Source organism: Bubalus bubalis, chromosome 14 (genome assembly GCF_019923935.1).
Source record: "Bubalus bubalis isolate 160015118507 breed Murrah chromosome 14, NDDB_SH_1, whole genome shotgun sequence".
In the NCBI taxonomy this organism is placed as follows: Eukaryota; Metazoa; Chordata; class Mammalia; order Artiodactyla; family Bovidae; genus Bubalus; species Bubalus bubalis.
The window spans coordinates 17,396,204-17,417,240 of NC_059170.1; the positions used below are offsets into that span (position 1 = coordinate 17,396,204).

Here is a 21,037-nt window from a genome sequence, read left to right on the forward strand (position 1 = left end):
TAGATCTGGGGCTTCCCTGAGTGGCTCAGTCAGCAAGAATCTGCCTGCCAATGCAGGGGACGTGGGTTCGATCCCTCCTTCAGGAAGATCCCACATGCGGTGGAGGAATGAAGCCTGTGTACCCACAACTATTGAGGACCACATGCCCCAGAGCCTGTGCTCCGCAACAAAAGAAGCCCAAAACGAAGAGCAAGCCCTGCTTACCACAACCAAAGAAAGCTCGGGCACAGTAGTGAAGCCCACCATAGCCAAAAAATCAGATCAGATCAGTCGCTCAGTCGTGTCCGACTCTTTGCGACCCCATGAATTGCAGCATGCCAGGCCTCCCTGTCCATCACCAACTCCCAGAGTTCACTGAGACTCACGTCCATCAGGTCAGTGATGCCATCCAGCCATCTCATCCTCTGTCGTCCCCTTCTCCTCTTGCCCCCAATCCCTCCCAGCATCAGTCTTTTCCAATGAGTCGACTCTTTGCATGAGGTGGCCAACGTACTGGAGTTTCAGCTTTAGCATCATTCCTTCCAAAGAAATCCCAGGGCTGATCTCCTTCAGAATGGACTGGATGGATCTCCTTGCAGTCCAAGGGACTCTCAAGAGTCTTCTCCAACACCACAGTTCAAAAGCATCAATTCTTCGGCGCTCAGCCTTCTTCACAGTCCAACTCTCACATCCATACATGACCACAGGAAAAACCATAGCCTTGACTAGACGAATCTTTGTTGGCAAAGTAATGTCTCTGCTTTTGAATATGCTATCTAGGTTGGTCATAATTTTCCTTCCAAGGAGTAAGCATCTTAATTTCATGGCTGCAGTCACCATCTGCAGTGATTTTGGAGCCCAGAAAAAAGCCTGACACTGTTTCCACTGTTTCCCCATCTATCTCCCATGACGTGATGGGACCGGATGCCATGATCTTTGTTTTCTGAATGTTGAGCTTTAAGCCCACTTTTTCACTCTCCACTTTCACTTTCATCAAGAGGCTTTTTAGTTCCTCTTCACTTTCTGCCATAAGGGTGGTGTCATCTGCATATCTGAGGTTATTGATATTTCTCCCGGCAATCTTGATTCCAGCTTGTGTTTCTTCCAGTCCAGCGTTTCTCATGATGTACTCTGCATATAAGTTAAATAAACAGGGTGACAATATACAGCCTTGACGTACTCCTTTTCCTATTTGGAACCAGTCTGCTGTTCCATGTCCAGCTCTAACTGTTGCTTCCTGACCTGCATACAAATTTCTCAAGAGGCAGATCAGGTGGTCTGGTATTCCCATCTCTTTCAGAATTTTCCACAGTTTCTTGTGATCCACAGAGTCAAAGGCTTTGGCATAGTCAATAAAGCAGAAATAGATGGTTTTCTGGAACTCTCTTGCTTTTTCCATGATCCAGCGGATGTTGGCAATTTGATCTTTGGTTCCTCTGCCTTTTCTAAAACCAGCTTGAACATCAGGAAGTTCACGGTTCACATATTGCTTAAGCCTGGCTTGGAGAATTTTGAGCATTACTTTACTAGCGTGTGAGATGAGTGCAATTGTGCGGTAGTTTGAGCATTCTTTGGCATTGCCTTTCTTTGGGATTGGAATGAAAACTGACCTTTTCCAGTCCTGTGGCCACTGCTGAGTTTTCCAAATTTGCTGGCATATTGAGTGTAGCACTTTCACAGCATCATCTTTCAGGATTTGGAATAGCTCAACTGGAATTCTATCACCTCCACTAGCTTTGTTCGTAGTGATGATTTCTAAGGCCCACTTGACTTCACATTCCAGGATGTCTGGCTCTAGGTCAGTGATCACACCATCGTGATTATCTGGGTTGTGAAGCTCTTTTTTGTACAGTTCTTCTGTGTATTCTTGCCATCTCTTCTTAGTATCTTCTGCTTCTGTTAGGTCCATACCATTTCTGTCCTTTATCGAGCCCATCTTTGCATGAAATGTTCCTTTGGTATCTCTGATTTTCTTGAAGAGATCTCTAGTCTTTCCCATTCTGTTGTTTTCCTCTATTTCTTTGCATTGATCGCTGAAGAAGGCTTTCTTATCTCTTCTTGCTATTCTTTGGAACTCTGCATTCAGATGTTTATATCTTTCCTTTTCTCCTTTGCTTTTCGCTTCTCTTCTTTTCACAGCTATTTGTAAGGCCTCCCCAGACAGCCATTTTGCTTTTTTGCATTTCTTTTCCATGGGAATGGTCTTGATCCCTGTCTCCTGTACAATGTCACGAACCTCATTCCATAGTTCATCAGGCACTCTATCTATCAGATCTAGGCCCTTAAATCTATTTCTCACTTCCACTGTATAATCATAAGGGATTTGATTTAGGTCATACCTGAATGGTCTAGTGGTTTTCCCTACTTTCTTCAATTTAAGTCTGAATTTGGCAATAAGGAGTTCATGGTCTGAGCCACAGTCAGCTCCTGGTCTTGTTTTTGCTGACTGTATAGAGCTTCTCCATCTTTGGCTGCAAAGAATATAATCAATCTGATTTTGGTGTTGACCATCTGGTGATGTCCATGTATGGAATTTTCTCTTGTGTTGTTGGAAGAGGGTGTTTGTTATGACCAGTGCATTTTCTTGGCAAAACTCTATTAGTCTTTGCCCTGCTTCATTCCGTATTCCAAGGCCAAATTTGCCTGCTACTCCAGGTGTTTCTTGGCTTCCTACTTTTGCATTCCAGTCCCCTATAATGAAAAGGACATCTTTTTTGGGTGTTAGTTCTAAAAGGTCTTGTAGGTCTACATAGAATCATTCAACTTCAGCTTCTTCAGTGTTACTGGTTGGGGCATAGACTTGGATTACTGTGATACTGAATGGTTTGCCTTGGAAACAAACAGAGATCATTCTGTCGTTTTTGAGATTGCATCCAAGTACTGCATTTCGGACTCTTCTGTTGACCATGATGGCTACTCCATTTCTTCTGAGGGATTCCTGCCCGCAGTAGTAGATATAATGGTTATTTGAGTTAAATTCACTCATTCCAGTCCATTTCAGTTCGCTGATTCCTAGAATGTCGACATTCACTCTTGCCATCTCTTGTTTGACCACTTTCAATTTGCCTTGATTCATGGACCAAAAAATAGTGTAAATAAATTAATTTAAAAAGACTAGGCCTCACTTTTTGCATAGGGACAGAGGACACAGCAGATTTTAAACTCAATATATGCACCCTAAGTCAACATCTAGACATAGCCATCAATAAGAACAGTAATAGTAAGAGCCACAATAGCTGCTAATATTTACAACATGCCAGGCTCCATGTTCTGTGGTCTGGACATGTCTTATTTTTCCCTCACAAAATGCTGTACCATGCCCCATTTTAAAGAAGAGACATTCAGAGAGGTTATGTGACCTGCCTCCGCTGGTAAGCAGCAAGGCCAGGATGAACCTAAGCTGTATGGTATATTGCCTCTTTCAGGTTTCCTAGTGGCCTCGGGCTGATGGAGATCAAGAATCGGAGTGAACTGTGAATCTACTTTCTGTTTAGCCGAATCTGGAAGCACGGGGGATGGTGGACTGACAAAAACAGCTTGTTCAGGACCCTGCCGATGGGTGGCTCAGGACCCCCACTTGCGGCAGGAGTCAGGAGAGCGGTTTTGCGCTCCTCGAGTCAGGCTTTGCTCCTACAGTTGAGAGCAGCTCTCCACGGGCACGTGGACAGAGTCCTTGAGGCATCCGAGTACCCTGTCTGTCTCCTCTTCACCCCAGGCCTCCTCCTCTCTTCTCCAGCTCAGGTTCTAGCACTGTCATGCACTCAGTTCCCCAAGCTACAAACCACTGAGCCATTTCTGAGTTCTCGCCATTCCCTGCGCGCCCCCACATCCAATCTGTCACCATAGCCAGTCCATTTGGCTTTCCACAGAGCTCTCGGGTCTGCCCGGTCCCTTCTAGACACACTACTGAGCCGGCTCAAACGAACCCTGCACCACCCACCCCAACGCCCCGGTCTCCTGCCTGCCCACCTCAAGGTTTTCCTCACCATCCGCGACACTGCTTTCAGTCTATTCTCCTAAAACAACCATCCTGACCAGCCTGTTTTCTGTTTTAAACATGTTGCTGGTTCCCTCTTCATATAAGGCAGATTCCAAGAACCCCTGAGTGGCCTCCAGAGCTATTCCAACTGCAGCTTTGGCCCTGTCCCCGGGCACGCCCCCTCATGCAGCCCACTCTGTCACTTCTGGGCGACTGGCCAGCCAGTAACTCCCAGATGCGCTGTGTCTTTCCCGCTCTGCACAGGTGCTCAGCACCCATAGCCCATCCGTCTGTGCTCAGTGCATGCGGGTTCTGGGTCAGGCAGCGCAGGGGAACCAAGAGGAGGTACACTTCCTGATGTGTGCTGTATGACTGCCTCACAAACATCAGCCGCTGCGCCTCCCATCACCCTGGTGAGCCCATCCCTGGGAGCCCCATTTTACAGGCCTCACCAAGAGGCTCACCAAGATTTAGCAACTCAGACAGTGGGGAAGAGCCCCTTCCCCGAAAGGGGGAGGGAAACGAAGGCAGCTGTTACACACGTGATTCGGCTGCTAAGGTCCTAGCCACACAGAGCAAGTTCCAAATTCTTAGCTGGCAAGAATGACTCTGAATAAATGGCTGATTTTTCATTTCTCTTCAAATGCGCATTGCTGGTACAAGCCAGGCAGACGGCAGACTCCGAACACGACAGCCCCACCTTTCAGTCGCGCCTCCTCTGCAGCAAGTTCCCCCCGCAATCTCACGTTAGGGAGTGAAAGAACCCCTCCACCCGGGGAGTTCCTGGGTCTGCGGAGGCATCCTCCATGACACAGGCCTCATCAATAATGAAGCAGCTCCACAGCCACTTATGAGGCCAGGAAATTGCTGCTATTCATCAGCTTCAAATAATCGAATCTGTGCCACAGTGCATCCAATCTCTTCCAGCAGGGAGAGCACACAGAATTTTTATAATTTCCATTATACAGTTCAGGGTGGACTGAGTCCAATAAATCAGGACAAAATGTCATTCTACACAGACTGAAGCTCTTCTCTCCGAAATGATCCTGGCAAAGGAGACCCTATGCTGTATGCAGGCAGCCCCATGGGTCTTATCTCACCCAATCCTCACGGACGGTGTGGGACAGACATATATACACGATCACGTATAAAATCGATAACTAATGAGAACCTACTGTATAGCTCAGGGAACTCTTCTCAACGCTCTGTGCTGTGCTTAGTCACTCAATGGTGTCTGATTCTTTGCGATCGCATGGACTGCAGCCCGCCAGGTTCCTCTGTCCATGGGATTCTCCAGGCAAGAATACTGGAGTGGGTTGCCATGCCCTCCTCTAGATCTTCCCCACCCAAGGATTGAACCTAAGTCTCCTGCATTGCAGGAGGATTCTTTACTGTCTGAGCCACCAGGGAATCCCACTCAATGCTCTATGGTGACCTAAACAGGAAGGAAATCCAAAAAAGAGGGGATATATGTATATGTATGGCTGACTGGCTTCCTGTACAGTGGAACACAACACTGTAAAGCACCTATACTCTAATTTTTTTTTTAATTATATTAAAAAAAAGAGGACCACATGGGTCAGGCGTGAATGCCCTCCTTTTCTAGCTCAGGACACGGGCTCGGAGAGGGTAAGGCGCCCGGGGCTGAATTCCAGTCTGCCCTGCTGTGCACTCTTGCCTGAGGCCCTGAGCAGGGTGGCGGCTGGGACACCTTGCGGGCTGGGACTAGCACTGGCCTTGAGCGGAGGACAGGACCAGCTGAAATCAAGCGGGGGAAGCTGTTCATGTGAGTTCCACAGGCGAACAGAGACAGAGTCCAGGACACGCTTGGCAGGCGAGGAGAGCTATGATTAGAGAGAATGGCCCATGCAGCTTACCCCAGACACGATTCAGCACCCCGCAGGCCCCGCCCACCAGCTGGTCTGTGGCTTCATGCATGTCCGGCCGTCTCTCCCATGAGTTGGTAAGCATCTCAAGACCGTGTTTAGACCTTTGCCCTACCCACTGCGTGGCAATCTCTTGAGAACGGCTCATTAAGTAAAAAACATCCTGCTGCCCAATTCAACTGCAAACCCCTCCCAAGCTTAAAAAAAAACACAGGGCAGAACTGCAGAGGTGGTTCTGTGAGACTACCTCCTGAGGTGTGGAGAATAGGTATACACCTTGCCCAAGTTAATCATTTACTGGGGCAGCCTTCACTGGCAATCGGGGGCTGAGTGTAAAATCAAGACTTGGGACTTCTCTGGCAGTCCAGTGGTTAAGACTTTGAGCTTCCGATGGTGGGGGCATGGGTTCAATCCCTGGCTGAGTAACTAAGATCCAGTTTGCTACACAGCATGGCCAAGATAACAAAATAAAATCAAATCAAGACCTCCATGCTGGATATCCCAACAGGAACTTCCAGGCCACGGCCCCACTACCAAAGGAAGGCTCCATCCATCTCGGGGCTTCCTGGTTGACAGTGAAGTCTACGTGGGCATCGCATGGAATGCCACTCCTGCCATCAATTATGGTGAGCTCTCCTCCGCTGGATCACAGTGCTGGGCACCAGTTGTCTTTGTCTGCTCTCCCCCACCCCCGCCCATCAAGGCCATGCTCTTTCCTTGTCCCATGTGATTCTGGGGGGCTCTCAGTCACTGTGACCACAGCCACGGCCAGTTAAATGTGGCCTGGCCAGAAATGGTACCCAATGCCCCTTCCCACCTATGAGCCAAAGTACAGACATGTGGCCAGGCCAGGGCCAAGCAGAGGCCTTCCATAAGATCGGGAAAGTGAGCAGAGGCAGAGAAATGGCTTTCTTTGCTTATAAAGCATGGGCAATAAGGACACAGACTGGGGCTGCTGCAGCCATTCTGCTGACGTGTGGCAAGGCCCTAAGAATGAAGCCAGCACTGGCGGGAAGGCAGGAGATGGAGAGACAAAGGGAGCCCTGATGACCTTTCAGCTTCTGGATCCAGCTGTGCCTTGAAATTCCCAGTTCTAAAAGCCCATACAGTCTCTTTCTAACCTCCTCAAAATTTTTTTTACTTATTTATTTGGCTCTACCAGGTCTTAATGATGGCATGGGGACCTTTGTTGCCATGTGTGGGATTTTCCATAGGTGCGGCATGTGGGATCTTCCCAAGCTCCCTGCATTGGGAGCATGGAGTCTGAGCCACTGGACCACCTAAAGAGTCCCCTACAGCCTCTAAGGAAACTGCTGGAGTTGAGTTTCTGAGTTTTCAACTGAAAGAGTCCTCATTAACAGAAGAGACTGAGGCAAGCCCGCAAAGACGGCAGGGTGGCAGTGAAGGCACCTGCCGAAGGGCCGGCGGCTGGCTAGGCACACGTGACATAAGCATGTGAAGACCTGAGAACAGTATTTACACTAGTAGGAAAGTTTGTGACTAGCAGATGAACCATTACTACCTACGACATGAGTCACTGAACAAAAAAAGTCAATACCTGCTTGCCCAGGATGGACAGGATCAACATTCTGGGCAGAAGCAGATCCAAAAGAGGCTTGGGGAGGATGCTCAGGTAGGCTGTGGGGAACACGGAGAGGACTCCCGACCTTCGCTTCCTCATTACCTACTCCTTCATTCCTGGAATGTGGGTCCCACCTCGTTCAAACTACTGCTCTCCACTTGGAGAAAAGCGATAGGCTATCTTCCCAGAAAATGTGACTAAGCATGGAAGCATCACGTTTTTGCACAGAACTGCGGGAAGCGCACAGGCTTCTGCAGTTTTTATCTAGGGGCGCTCTAGGGGTCCAGAACTCTGCTAAGAATTTAGTTCTACTGAAACCCAGCTCTGAAGGAGGCAGTCTGAGTATGTCCTCTTCAGGTGGAGCAGCCTTCCCTCCATCACTCAGCCCAGTCTCGGTGTCCTCCTCAAGCCACATGGGGGTCTGCAGCGAGACCAGAGTCTTCTAGTCCTCTGCTCATTAGTCTGTCTGTCTCCAAGAGAGTGAAGGAACGGAGACCCCAGTTTTGTCTGCACGGCACTCCTGCTCCCTTGGGAACTGACTTCCCACTCCCCCACAGAGGTCACACCGCAGGATGCTCCCCTCTCTCACACTGGCCACAGCAGTCCCAAGCTGGGTCCCAGGCACAGCTCCTTCTCTGGGGATTCTGGAACTGGGACCAAGCAGGAAGGCAGGCTCCAGAGGCTGCAGGTGAAAGATGCAAACTTGGGAATCTGTTAGTGGCCATGTTTTATCTTATCACAGGGACAGCAAGCAGAGGAAGGAGGCCAAGAGAAGTGAGAGACAGGAGGGGAGGCAGAGGGGATGTGAGTGATGGGGTCCCACCCCTTCCAGAGGCCCAGTTGCATCCCTGCTCAGGGAGACCACCCATATCTTTTCAGTATCTCCACACTGCACAAGAACTGCCTCAAGCAAGCCAGGCATGCCTCAAGTCCAGGCCTTCCCTGAATCTTCATTTCCCTTGAAAGGCTTAGCAACTCATTCTTAGGGTTTCGAGAAGTAATACTATGTTGGTTAAAAGAATCCCCAGGTCTCCATCCCCAGCTTCTTTCCAGCTCTTCCCTTCCCACTTCGGTGTCATCGGTTATTACAAGCTTGACACACAGAGCTGAACGCCTCCTGTGTGCCCCACATCGGTTTGTGCTTCAGGGAGACAGTCTAAGGACCAGTGGCTGCATAACAGGATCACCTGGGCACTTGAAGAAATTTCTGATCCAAGGCTTCAGAGAACAACTGAACCAGAATCTCCATGGGTGCAGCCGAGGCCTTTGAAAATTCCCCAGGTGGAAACAGCCAGATAAAGAATCACAGACCAGACCAAGGAAAGGCAATTCACGCTAACGCTCGCCAGTCCCTTGCTCAAGGCAGACATCAACAAATAATTTCCTTACTCTGAAGCCTAAAAGCAGCCCCAGAATCCTTTCCACCATGACCGCCATACAAACATCAGACTGAGCATGAGAGATGAAACACAGCTGCACCCTGGAACTGACCGAAACGGTACAAGGATCTACCTTCTTAGATTTTAGAACCTGGCCTACGAGGAAATGCTTGGATTAAATGTGGCCCAGGCCCTAGTCAGGCTCAACCAAATGTTTGTTTTCTCGGGTCTTGGTTTAATGAGGTGTCAATGAGAAAACGTTCTCATCTGGCTTAGGATTCTAGGGGCTTTGGTTTTAATTTTACAAATTAGTTCTCACTCCCACTATAGAAAACAAAGGGGGGTGGGGTGGGAAGCATTTCTCTGTGTTCCTTTTTTCGTTCCCTGATTACCCCCAAAAGAGCTTTCAAATAATCTGCTAAGTATTGAAATACTGAAGTCATAAACTAGTTGCAGAAAATCGGCTTACTGGAACAACAGGAAAGACATTCTTTTGCCTTTCAAAGCCTTTCCCATCATCTAGAGCCAAAAATATTATCTTCTGACCCAAAAAGCCACTAATAAACCTTGCTTCTATAGGCTAAGCAAGAGGCATGATTTTCCCCTAAGCAATGTGGCTGAGAGAACAAGACTGTTCTATGGGCCCCCCAGCCCACATCCATCCTCTCCCACCTCCATGTCACCTTCCGCTTCTAGGTACTTTGCTCCTGCCGTCAAGCTGCCTAGAGTCCCCACAACTGTCCCCATTCCCACAGGCTCCTTTCCTCCACAAGAGCGCCCCAGCCCCAAGTTAAAACCCCTTTCTTTTTCCCTTCCTATCCAAATTCCAGTCACAGCTGGCTGCTGAGCACAATCTCTAACCACAGTCTTAGCACTCATTCTCTCTTTGTAAAGCTGTTTATACACACAGAATTTGGTGTTTCTTTTCCATTTACTTAAGAGTTTGGGAAAAGCCTGCCTTATGGGGGCATGCAGAGGAAAGCTAGCAATGGAATCCCTGCATAACTGAGGACCATTTTCGGGCATGACGCATTAATAAAAAGTCAAATTAATGGTACTATATTTTTTGCTACTGATCCACTGAAAAACCAAAAAACAAACAGAAACAAAAAACATAACACAGGAACCTTCAGTTACAAAGATAATTCATTTGTGTTCCTTATTCCCCTAAACTTGAAGATAAAAGAAAATGAGATGTTTTGTGCCACATTTGTATTTTAAAACATGAGGTTGTTACAGAGTAAAGTCAGTCAGAAAGAGAAAAACAAATACCATATATTAAGGCATATATACAAAATCTAGAAAAATGGTACTGATGAACCTATCTGCAGGACAGGAACGCTGACATAGAGAATGGACTTGAGTATGTGGGGAGGAGACGGAGGGGAGGAGATGGTGGGACGGACTGAGAGAGTGGCATGGACATACGTACACTCCCATGAGTGAAACAGAGCTGGTGGGGAGCGGCTGCAGCACAGGGAGCTCGGCACCGTGCTCTGTGATGATCTAGAGGGCTGAGATGGGGGGAGGGAGGCTCAACAGGGAGCGGACACATGTACGTATGGCTGATGCACAATACTGTACAGCAGAAACCAACACAACACTGTAAAGCAATTATATTCTAATTTTTTTAAAAAGATGAGGTTGTTGATACCAAAATCAAAGATATCACAAATAAAGAAAATTAAAGGGTAATATCACTGATGAACACAGTGACGCAAAAATCCTCAACAAAGTATTAGCAAACCAAATCCAATAGTATATTAAAAGGTTCATACACCATGATTAAGAGAGATTATCCCAGAGAGGCAAGGATTTTTCAAAATCCACAAATCAATCAACATGATATACCATATTAACAAACTGAAGAATAAAAACCTTATGAACAGAGACCCAAGAGATGCAGAAAAAGCTTTTGACAAAATCCAACATCCATTCATGATAAAAACTTTCCAGAAAGTAGGCACAGAGGACATACTTCAACATAATAAAGGCCAGATATGACAAACACACAGCTAATGTCACACTCAATGGTGAAAAGCTGAAAGCATTTCCTCTAAGATCAAGAAAAAGGATGCCTACTCTCACCACTTTAATCCAACACAACACTGGAAGTCCTAGCCACAGCAATCAGATAAGAAAAAGAAATAAAAGGAACCCAAATTAGAAAAGAAGTAAAATTTCCCTGTCTGCAGATGATACTATCTGTCTACCATACATAGAAAATCCTAAAGAGGCCACCAGAGAACTGCAAGAGCTCATTAGTGATACAGAAATCTGTTGTATTTCTATACATCAACAATGAACTATCAGAAAGAGCAATTAAGGAAACAATCCCATTTACCATCATGTCAAAAAGAATACAGTACCTAAGAATAAACCTATTAATACCTAAGGAGGTAAAAGACCTGTACTTGGAAAACTATAAGACACTGACAAAAGAGATGGAGGATGACACAAACTGATGGGAAGAAATCCCATGCTCTTGGATTGGAAGAATCAATATTGTTAAAATGACCATACTACCCAAGGCAATCTACAGAATCAAAGAAATCCTGTCAAAATACCAAGGGCATTTTTCACAGAACTAGAGCAAATAATTTTAAAACTTGTATGGCAACACATAAGACCCCAAATAGCCAAAACAACCTTGAGAAAGAAGAACAGAGCTGGAGGAATTATGCACTCTGACTTCAGACTATATAAAGCTACAGTAATCAAATCAGTATTGTAATGGCACATAGATCAATGGAACAGAACAGAGCTCAGAAATAAACCCATGATCTTATGGTCAATTAATTTACAACGAAAGAGACAAGAATATATAGTGGTGAAAAGACAATGTCTTCAATAAATGGTGCTGGGAAAACTGAAAGTGAAATTCACAAGCAGTGTTTATTAGGAGGAAAAAGAGTAAGTATGGACAGACACACAGGTGAGCTCAGAGAATTTCACCCTCATGGTGGTTTTATTATAATCACTTTTATGGGGCATTTCTTCCAGGTTTTCCTTCAGCCAATAATTTTACTTTGCCTGGTTCTGAGTCTGTACTTGGTATCATTATATTTCAGGGCCCTTCCATGTGAGCCCACACATCTCTTGGCCAAGATGGATCCTAGCGAAGGGGCCTATGGGCAAGCTGACATCACTTACTACAAGCTGACATCTCCTCTCATTACCTCCAAGGAGCCTTTCTGGGCACGTGTAGTTGAGGTCTCCTTGACTTTGAGAATGAGAAATATGCGGTCTTTTATCTCTTATCTGGGCAGGCTCAGCCCTTCTCTCTCCTGCTGTTTTGGAGTAGCTGTCCAGAGGGGAGAAACAAGCTGTTCACCCAGAGGCCCATCTAGCTCCTGCCTCTGCTCCACATTCCCTCCTAAGAGACCTCATCCTCTCTCATGGCTTTAATTATATCTTGCTGCTAAGTCGCTTCAGTCGTGTCCGACTCTGTGTGACCCCATAGACGGCAGCCCACCAGGCTCCCCCGTCCCTGGGATTCTCCAGGCAAGAACAGTGGAGTGGGTTGCCACTTCCTTCTCCAATGCATGAAAGTGAAAAGTGAAAGTGAAGCTGTTCAGTCCTGTCCGACTTCTAGCGACCCCATGGACCGCAACCTCCCAGGCTCCTCTGTCCATGGGATTTTCCACGCAAGAGTACTGGAGTGGGGTGCCATTGCCTTCTCCATAATTATATCTTGAAGTGAAGTGAAGTGAAGGGACATCAGACGGTAAAGAGTCTGTCTACAACGCGGGAGACCTGGGTTCAACCCCTGGGTCGGGAAGATTCCCTGGAGAAGGAAACGGCAACCCACTCCAGTACTCTTGCCTAGAAAATCCCATGGATGGAGGAGCTTGGTGCAGGCTACTGTCCATGGGGTCACAAAGACAGACCCTCCTCCTCATACAGACCAGTAGATACAACTGCCTACTTGATATAATCACCTGGACATTTTAAAGGCCTTTGTTAAAAACTGAACCCAGCATGCTCCTTCCCCAGATATATAATCTCCAGAATATGCTGTTAAATAAGGAAACATGTAAAACTGTGTTTAGTATCGTTTGTACATCAAAGGGAGAAAATAAATGAATAAATAAAGAAATATCACACACACATATCCATTTGCATACATCTTCAGAAAAAAGAAACAAAAGGGGGATAAATCAAATAAAAATGGGTGCCTACCAGGGAGGAAGGGGAAAGGGTGGAAGATATACAGATTCAAGGAAATTTCTGTAGCTACATCCTGTTACATAGTTTTTACTTTGGCAAAGTTTGTAATATAAAAGTTTTACATAATTTTAAACTAAATCAAAAGGAAAAACCTCTAAAAGTAAAAAACAAAATGAAGCAAATCAGTGTTATGTCATGGTGGGAGTATACCAATGTGAAGGAAAGGCTTCTAAACACAGTACTCTGAATATACATACATCCCTACTGGGACATATTTTGGGGCCCAGAAAGAAACATAAAGAAATCATGAATTTCATTCTAAATCTTACTGTTAATAGAGAAAAATAACATAGTTATTTGAAAGCTATAGTAAGTATGTTTCAGGTGTGCTGAACAAAGTTTACATTAAAAAAAAAAAGTAAACTGCTGTCCTTAGAAAACCCAGCTTGCAAAGCTGGCCCTTGGCTGACATTTGGGAAACTGGATTTCGGGTGGTTCCCACAATTCCCAGAACTGATAAGAATGGCTCACTATGCCTAACCTGTCTGTGGAAACAACATGGTTTATGTTGAAAACCTGCCTTCCTGCTGGAAGTCTGGAATTTTGGTTTGTGTTAGGCAGAGGGTGCTTATGTGATCTGTCCCCAGTAAAACCCTAGGCAATGAGTCTCTAATGGGTTCCCTTGGTAGACAGTCTTTCACACAACTGGATGGGGTTCCCATTGAAAGTCAAAGCTTTATTGGTCAAGATTGGAGGTTGCTAGAGTCCAAACTCCCAACACTGAAAACTAATAGAGGGAAATAATCAAGCATTTATCCTGCCTTTTACTATGAACAGCATTTCAGACTAATCATATAGGCGTGACGAAAAGATCTTCTTCACTGAAGAATTCCAGCTAATAAAATGCAGAAGGAAAGAACGGCTCTAAGCAATGATCAATGGATGCTAAAACCATTTAGGTGAAAGAGGGATGAAGACTTTGTAACAGAGGGATCAGCTATGACCACCTGAACCCACGGATATCTTAGAATCTCTATATGACAGACAGACACTAAGTGCCTGTTGATTTCAAAGAACAAGACACCCACAGCACTAGCTATGAGGTGGTCTCAATAAGTAACTGGACCTGAATTGAATCAAGGCTCTAGACTGCACTTCTCATTGACAGAAAATACGAGGAACAAGTTGAACATGTCAGATGACACCACACAGAAGCAATCAGCCAAATCCTGGATGTGGTAGACGATGACCTACCTCCTCCAACAAATCAGTGTCACGAGAAAAGTGAAGGTAGGGTGGAGGAAGGAGGCTGTAGAGCTACAGAAATACAGACCTAATGAATAAAAGCCAAAATAACAAGACAGTCAATCTGATTACATCGCTCTTCTTTAAAACCCCTGGGCCCCCACCCCCACTCTTCTGGCTGTACCTCTCATCACGTCCCCTCTGTGCTCTGGCCATAGTCACCTGCATTCAGGGATGAGCCCATTTCTTCATTCCTTGGGTCCCTACACATGCAGTTCCTTCTCCCTGGTGGAGAAGTGTAAGTTCAGGTCCTCCCCCTGTTACACACCTTCTCAGTACCCTGTACAGGGAAACGGGTATATTTGTTTCATATCTGCCCTTCTCCCAAAGACTAGAAGTTCCTTGAGGGCAGACACCACATCTTTCAGCAGAGTCTGACACATGGTAAGTAGGTACTAAATAAAAATCTGTTTCTCACACATGCAAACAAACAAGGTATGAACCACATGGCCCAGTGCCAACAGGTGGGAATTTGGAGACACTTTAAATCAATCAAGCCCCGCATAATCCCGGCTAGTCTTCACCGCTGTGAAGTCTGTAATTTTCAGGACCCAGAACCCAGCCTGAGGAGCTGAGGCTCACGGAGAAGGACTCACCGCCTCGTGGGACTTGGGAACAGGAATGATGATGGCCAGCACGCAGATGAGCTGGAAGATGGCCCCCAGGAAGAGTCCATACCGCAGCAGGTTCTCCAGGAACGTGGGCTCAGGCACCTCGGGAGGGGAGAAGTCCAGGTCGGAAGCCATGGCCCCAGCTGCCTGCTGCCTGAAGTTCCCTCCGACTCACCGCTCTCCAGAGCCAACTTCTAAATTCAAAGAGTTAATGTCACGTTTCTACAACTGATGTTTAAACGGTTCCACTTACACAAACACGCCCACATACATGCAAGAATATGTAAAGCAGCTGTGGTGAAATGTTAACAGCTCTTGAATCTAAATGGAGGATATGCGCAGAGCCACCGAACCATTCTTTCAATTTTCTTCTATGTTTTCAATCTTTTCCAAATATGAAGTTACAGAAAATAAATAAATGTAAACACTTCAACAAAAATCTCAAATCAACATACATTTGCTGAAGGTCTGCTCTGTTTCAGGTTTTCTTTACTTGTTCACTTATACATCCAGTCATTCATTCAACAAATACTTATTGAACACCAAGCACTGAAGGCTGAGCAAAACAGTCTTCTCTTCTCTCGAGGCCGACCTCTAAGGACGGAAGGACAGAGGAAGACAAAGAACTCATCCAGATGGAACATGCCAGCTAGTGGTCACTGTTTGAAAAAAAGCTTCAGAAGGGCATCATTTTATTTTGTATAGAGTGACAAGAAAGGCCTCTCTGAAGACAAGACAGGAACGAAGTGGCGGAGACGGGAAGCGTGAGAGTGAGGCAGGGCGGCATCTCTGGGAAGTGTAGCCCAAGCAAGAGAAAAGCAAGTGTAGAGGCCTGTGGTCAGGGATATGAGTCCAAAATGGCCAGAGACGAGTGCAGGAAGGAGGAGGAGGAGGTAAGATAGAGAGGAGAGGGACTGACCTGGAAGCACCCTGACACTCTGATTTTATGAAGTCAGATGTAAGCCACAGAAGTGTTTTGAGCAGAAAAGTGACATGATCTGACTTACATTTTAAGTGAGGCAAGAGTGGACATGGGGAGACCCGTGAGGAGGCTACTACCAGTAATCCAAATAAGAGATGTTGGGGACACGGATGACAGGGGCAGTGGTGGTCAGTGGTGGCAGGTCCAGTCTCAATCCACCTCTCCAGACCCTCCTTTCACCAGAGCCCCCAACTCCTAACACCCTGGTCAAGCTGAAAGACCTGCCTGTAATTCTCCAAGAGCGCTGAGCTCTTTCAAATCTTAGGCCTTTACCCAAACTGCATACTCTGCCAAGAATGCCCTCTCCCACTCTGACCGCTTGCCAAGTCCCCACTCTGCCTCTAAGGCTGAGCTCATGTCACCTCCTGAGCATGCTTTTAGCACTGCCCTCCTCCTGTCCTGGACTGAACTGCTCCCCTTCTGCCACAGCACCCATGAGTGGCTTTCTCTGGCCCACCCCAATTTTCTCAAGAAAGGGGAGAATTTTGGGAACCAGACCCATCTGACTCCACAGCCCTTTGTATTTTCAGGGATCTATGCCACAAGGAAACTTTCTGCTAAATCTAAGCTGTCTGATATCATGGTCATGATATCACGTGGCTATTGAGAGTTGAAACACAGCTAGTCCAAACTGAGATGGCTGTTAAGTTAGATACACACTCAATTTATAAGCAAGGATGATCATAAGAATGAAAAATATCTCACTAGCAATGTTTTATATTGAATCCATATTGATGGCATGTTGAAAAGATACACTGGGCTAAATAATCAATTTCATCTATCTTAAAAAAGAACAAAGTTGGAGGATTCACTTTCTGATTTCAAAATGTATTATAAAGCTACAACAGTCAAAAGAGTGTGATACTGGCATAAGAATCTAGGCCAATGGAACAGAATAAAGAGCACAGAAGTAAATCCTCACATATACAGTCAACTGATCTCCGAACAAAGGTGCCAAGACCATCCAATGGGGAAGGACAGTTTTGTTAACAAATAGTGCTAGGAAAACTAGATATCCACATGCAGAAGAGTGAATGGAAGTCAACCCAAAATGTTTCAAAGAACTAAACTTAAGAGCTAAAACTATTAAACTTATTGAAGAAAACATAGGAGGAATCTTTATGACATTGGATTTGGCAATGACCTCTTAGATGCCAAACCACAGGCAACAAAAGAAAAAATAAACTGACTTCATCAGAATTGAAGATTTTTGTGCATCAAAGGGCATTATCAAGAGAGTGAAAGACAAACTGGAAAACAGTTTGGCAGGTTCTAAAAAACTTAAACCTAAAATTATCATATGATCCAGCAATTCCACTCCTAAGTATATATACCCAAAAGAATTGCAAGCATGGACTCAGATACTTGTACACCAATGTTCACAGCTACACTATACACAATAGTGAGAAGACAGAAACAACCAAGTATCAATCAACAGATGAGCTGATAAACGAAATGTGGTATATTATATATAAACACCCACACGTATGTTTACTCGGCTATTGAGATGAATAAAATTCTGACACATGCTACTACATAAATGAATCATGAAAACACAGTTAAGTGAAATAAGGCAGACGCAAAAGGACAATATTGTATGATTCCACTTGCTAGGTACCTAGGAAAGGCAAACTCATAGAGACAGAAACTAGACTATAAGGTTACAGGGACCTGAGGAGGGGGGATGGAGTAATGGTTACTGTTTAATGGGTACAGAGCTGCAGTCTGGCATTATGAAAAAGTTCTGGAAATAGTGGTGATGGTTACACACACTGTACACTTAGAAGTGGTTAAAATGATAAATTTTATGCTATGGATACTTTACCACACACAAAAAAACTGTACCTATTTCTTCTTACTTTTTAAACATAGCTACTAGAAAACTAAATTAAACACGTGGCCTGCATTATACCCCTATGGATGGCTCTGCGTTTGCCCGAAAAGCTTCGTCCGCTTTGGCTCTGACACTTCATTGCTCTGCAACATTTTTCCAACATGAACGCGGAGTGACTAAAGGATGACAAAAATGATCTTTGAAGTGAATAGACTGGGGGGTTTATGCAAATACACATGGTCTACCTTTTAACCTAGTCTCTTAGGAAGGTCATGCGCCTGTGCCGACAAGGTGGCCATCGTTCCACGCCACTCCTGTCTCCCTTGGGAATGGTTTTCAAAGTCTGAGGTTCACTCCCCCGCCCCCAAACCCTCAGAGCTGGCAGATCTTATCCTCCCAGAAAAGATCTGACTTCTGGAAAGAACCCAACATCATCTGGCTCCCAGGGTGGTGAATCAGGTGGAGCCTCAAGCCCAGGAATACCATTTTTGGTCAAATACAAGGTATGACGCTCAGACCCTCGGCAGATTGTTTGTAGTGGCTCAGACACTGGCTCTGAAGTGAATTCCAAGGCGGCTGCAAGAACAGCTTCACGAGAGGAAACGTACAGCCAGGCAGGGCACTGCACCCTCATGCTATGTGCATAGCAAGGCATAAAGAAGGTCTCTCATTTCTTCAGTTACACCTCATAAATACACACTTTTTAAAAATGCCCTTGGCCCTAAACTTTACCTCTAAGGCTGTAACCAGCCTAGGGGGCTTATCAATATTTAGATTTATTAGTGTTACTAACAGCAACATTGTTAAGAATATTTCTAATACAATAAAAACATGGGGCCAAGAGTCAGACTAGGGGCACAGACTCTGCTTCTATTACCAATTAGCTACACTTTGGACCAATCTAGAGACTTGATGTTCTCAGGAGCCCAACAACAATAATGCATTCAAAGCTATAATGTATTTAGAGTTTTTTTTAAATAGCAATTAGGCAATACCTAACAAGAGTCATAAAAGTGATTATTATATCCTTTGACTGAGTAACTCACTTCCTGGAATTTACATTAAGGAAACAATTCAAAAGAAGAAAAAGGCTTCAGGTACCAAAAAAAGAGTTCATGGCAGTGCTATTCAGAATACTGAAAACCAGGAAGCAACTCAAGTGTCCAACAATCAAGAAGCTGTTAGCCCAGTTACGGTGCATCACGGCATGTTGCCCCTTGGCTTAAACAGCAAATGCAGATGTTGCGTTTCAGGCCAGCGGAAAGTCTTGGCAAATTTATATTACATGAAAAAAGAAAACAATTACATAAACACTATCACTGCAACCATGTATACATTGTGATTTCACTGGCTAAAGATCAAAAGAGGCCATAAGAAAATGTAAATAGTTGCTATTAATAGTGAAGGGGCCATACGTTTTAATTCAGGGGAGAATCTTATTGAAAAAATTAATATAATCTAAAAGAAAAATCCATGCCCTATCTGCTCTCTTCATAAAACTTTTATAGAGTCTAATGAAATGCTGTCCAGAACTTTCTGCAATGACTGAAATGTTCTATGCTTCTGCTCTCCAATATGGTAGCCACATGTGGCTAGTAAGCACTTAAAGGAGGATTGAGGAACTGAATTTTTCATTTTAACTTCAATTAATTTATAAATCATCACATGTGGTTAGAGGACTCCCAGACTGGACAGCACAAGTATAACCAGAGGATGGCTGTAGTAATGTTCTAGAAAACATAAAATGCTCTCTACATCTTGTGTCTGCTTTAGAACTCCTGTCTAGTTTTCTATGCACCCGTGCTTTACTTCCTCGCCTGCCTGCCTGGATGTCTGGGTTTTCCTTTCCTGACTACAGAAGTCACAAGAGTGCTACTCATCCTTCGGCTCCCAATGAAGAGGCTCTTAGCTCTGACTCCGTGACAGGCTTTGCTCCCCCACCCCCTCCACTGTCACAGCAGATCATTTGCCAGACGAGCACAGTGCTTTACAGTCTAACTCATTCAATTCACAACCATTATGGACAGGGGGTATTACTAATGAGGATGAGGAAACCGAGGCTCAAAGAGGTTATGTGGCCTACCCAGGGATTACTTGGCTGACAAGTAGCAAAGTCAGGATTCAAACTGCCTGGTGGGTAAGACTGAAACTTCCCTGGGGGTCAATGGTTCTCAAACTGCAGGTTTTGGCCCATTAGTGAGCCACGGAAACCATTAAGGGGCTTGCCGCTGACACTTTTTAATTTTATTAACCAGTACAATAGACAATATCACATTAGTAAGGGTGAGCATTATATCTTGAAGCTTTTTTTTTCCCCCCAGTTATATCCATCTACATCCCAGCATGCATGTTCTGGGTCAAAATTCATTTCTTATTGTTTGAGAAATACCACACAGTCTAATGTTCTTATTGTTCCACTATAATAAGCTCCTGAGGTAGCTGGGACCCAGGGTCCATTTTGAGTTTGTTCCAGGGACTGACACAAATATCTGGTAACTGATCAAACCTGTGCTTGTTTCCCATCTTTAAAGAGCAGCCTCATTTAACAAGGAGGGGGAGCTGAGAGGCATGGGGCCTACGTAAGCTCGCCCACTGAATCAGGGCAAAGCTGAACATCCTGCTATGTGTCTAACCCTGTGGTGCTCCAGACTTGCTTAAGAGCAAAGGTTTGGTTTGTTTGTTTGTTTTTTAACACATGGGGAAACTCATACCCCCACTGGAATTTAATAAAAAGTACAGACTCATTTTGGAGAAGGAAATGGCAACCCACTCCAGTATTCTTGCCTGGAGAATCCCATGGACAAAGGAGCCTGGTGGGCTACAGTCCATGGGGTCGCAGAGTCGGACACGACTGACCAACTAACACACACACACAGACCCATTTATTATCAAACATGGAAAATAATTTCATAAGGTCATCAGACCCCTTGAGGCTCATCCATGAATATCAGACACCAGTGGTCTGAGACATTCATTAAAAGAACACAGAATTACTGAGTCCCAGCCATGGAGTTTCTATACAATCAGAGGCACCCAAACACATAAAGATATAATGTAATGTCGGTGGTGAGTAGTATGAGAAAATATAGAGAGGGAGGTAAGGGGTGCCATTTTATATGAGGTGGTCACGGAAAGGCCACCCTGAGAAGGCGACATTTCAGCAGAGGCAAAGAAGAAAGCGAAAGAACAAGTTATTTCAACATCTGTTAGGTACCCCAAGACGGAGAAGAGCAAGGGATAAGGTCTGAGGCAGAAATGAACTTTATGATCAGAGGAGCATAAAGTGAGCAGCTGTTTAAGACCAGTAGGACTCTGGGTCAAAGGGCAGCC

General features: G+C 45.2%; 1 protein-coding gene across 3 annotated transcripts in view; it reads right to left on the reverse strand.

Moving 5' to 3' along the window:
- Window positions 1-21,037, reverse strand: part of MANBAL (mannosidase beta like) — a 28,297-nt gene that overhangs the window by 3,770 nt on the left and 3,490 nt on the right. The window contains exons 1-2 of one of the 3 annotated variants that reach the window (XM_044927668.2): window positions 15,347-15,368; window positions 14,877-15,085 (exon numbers count right to left, since the gene is read on the reverse strand). In XM_044927668.2, the coding sequence (XP_044783603.1) occupies window positions 14,877-15,026 (150 nt within the window). In that variant the 5' untranslated portion in view covers window positions 15,027-15,085; window positions 15,347-15,368. Of the gene's footprint in view, window positions 1-14,876; window positions 15,086-15,346; window positions 15,369-21,037 lie in introns of those variants that run through there. The other 2 variants (XM_006051728.4, XM_006051729.4) reach the window with 2 other exon arrangements.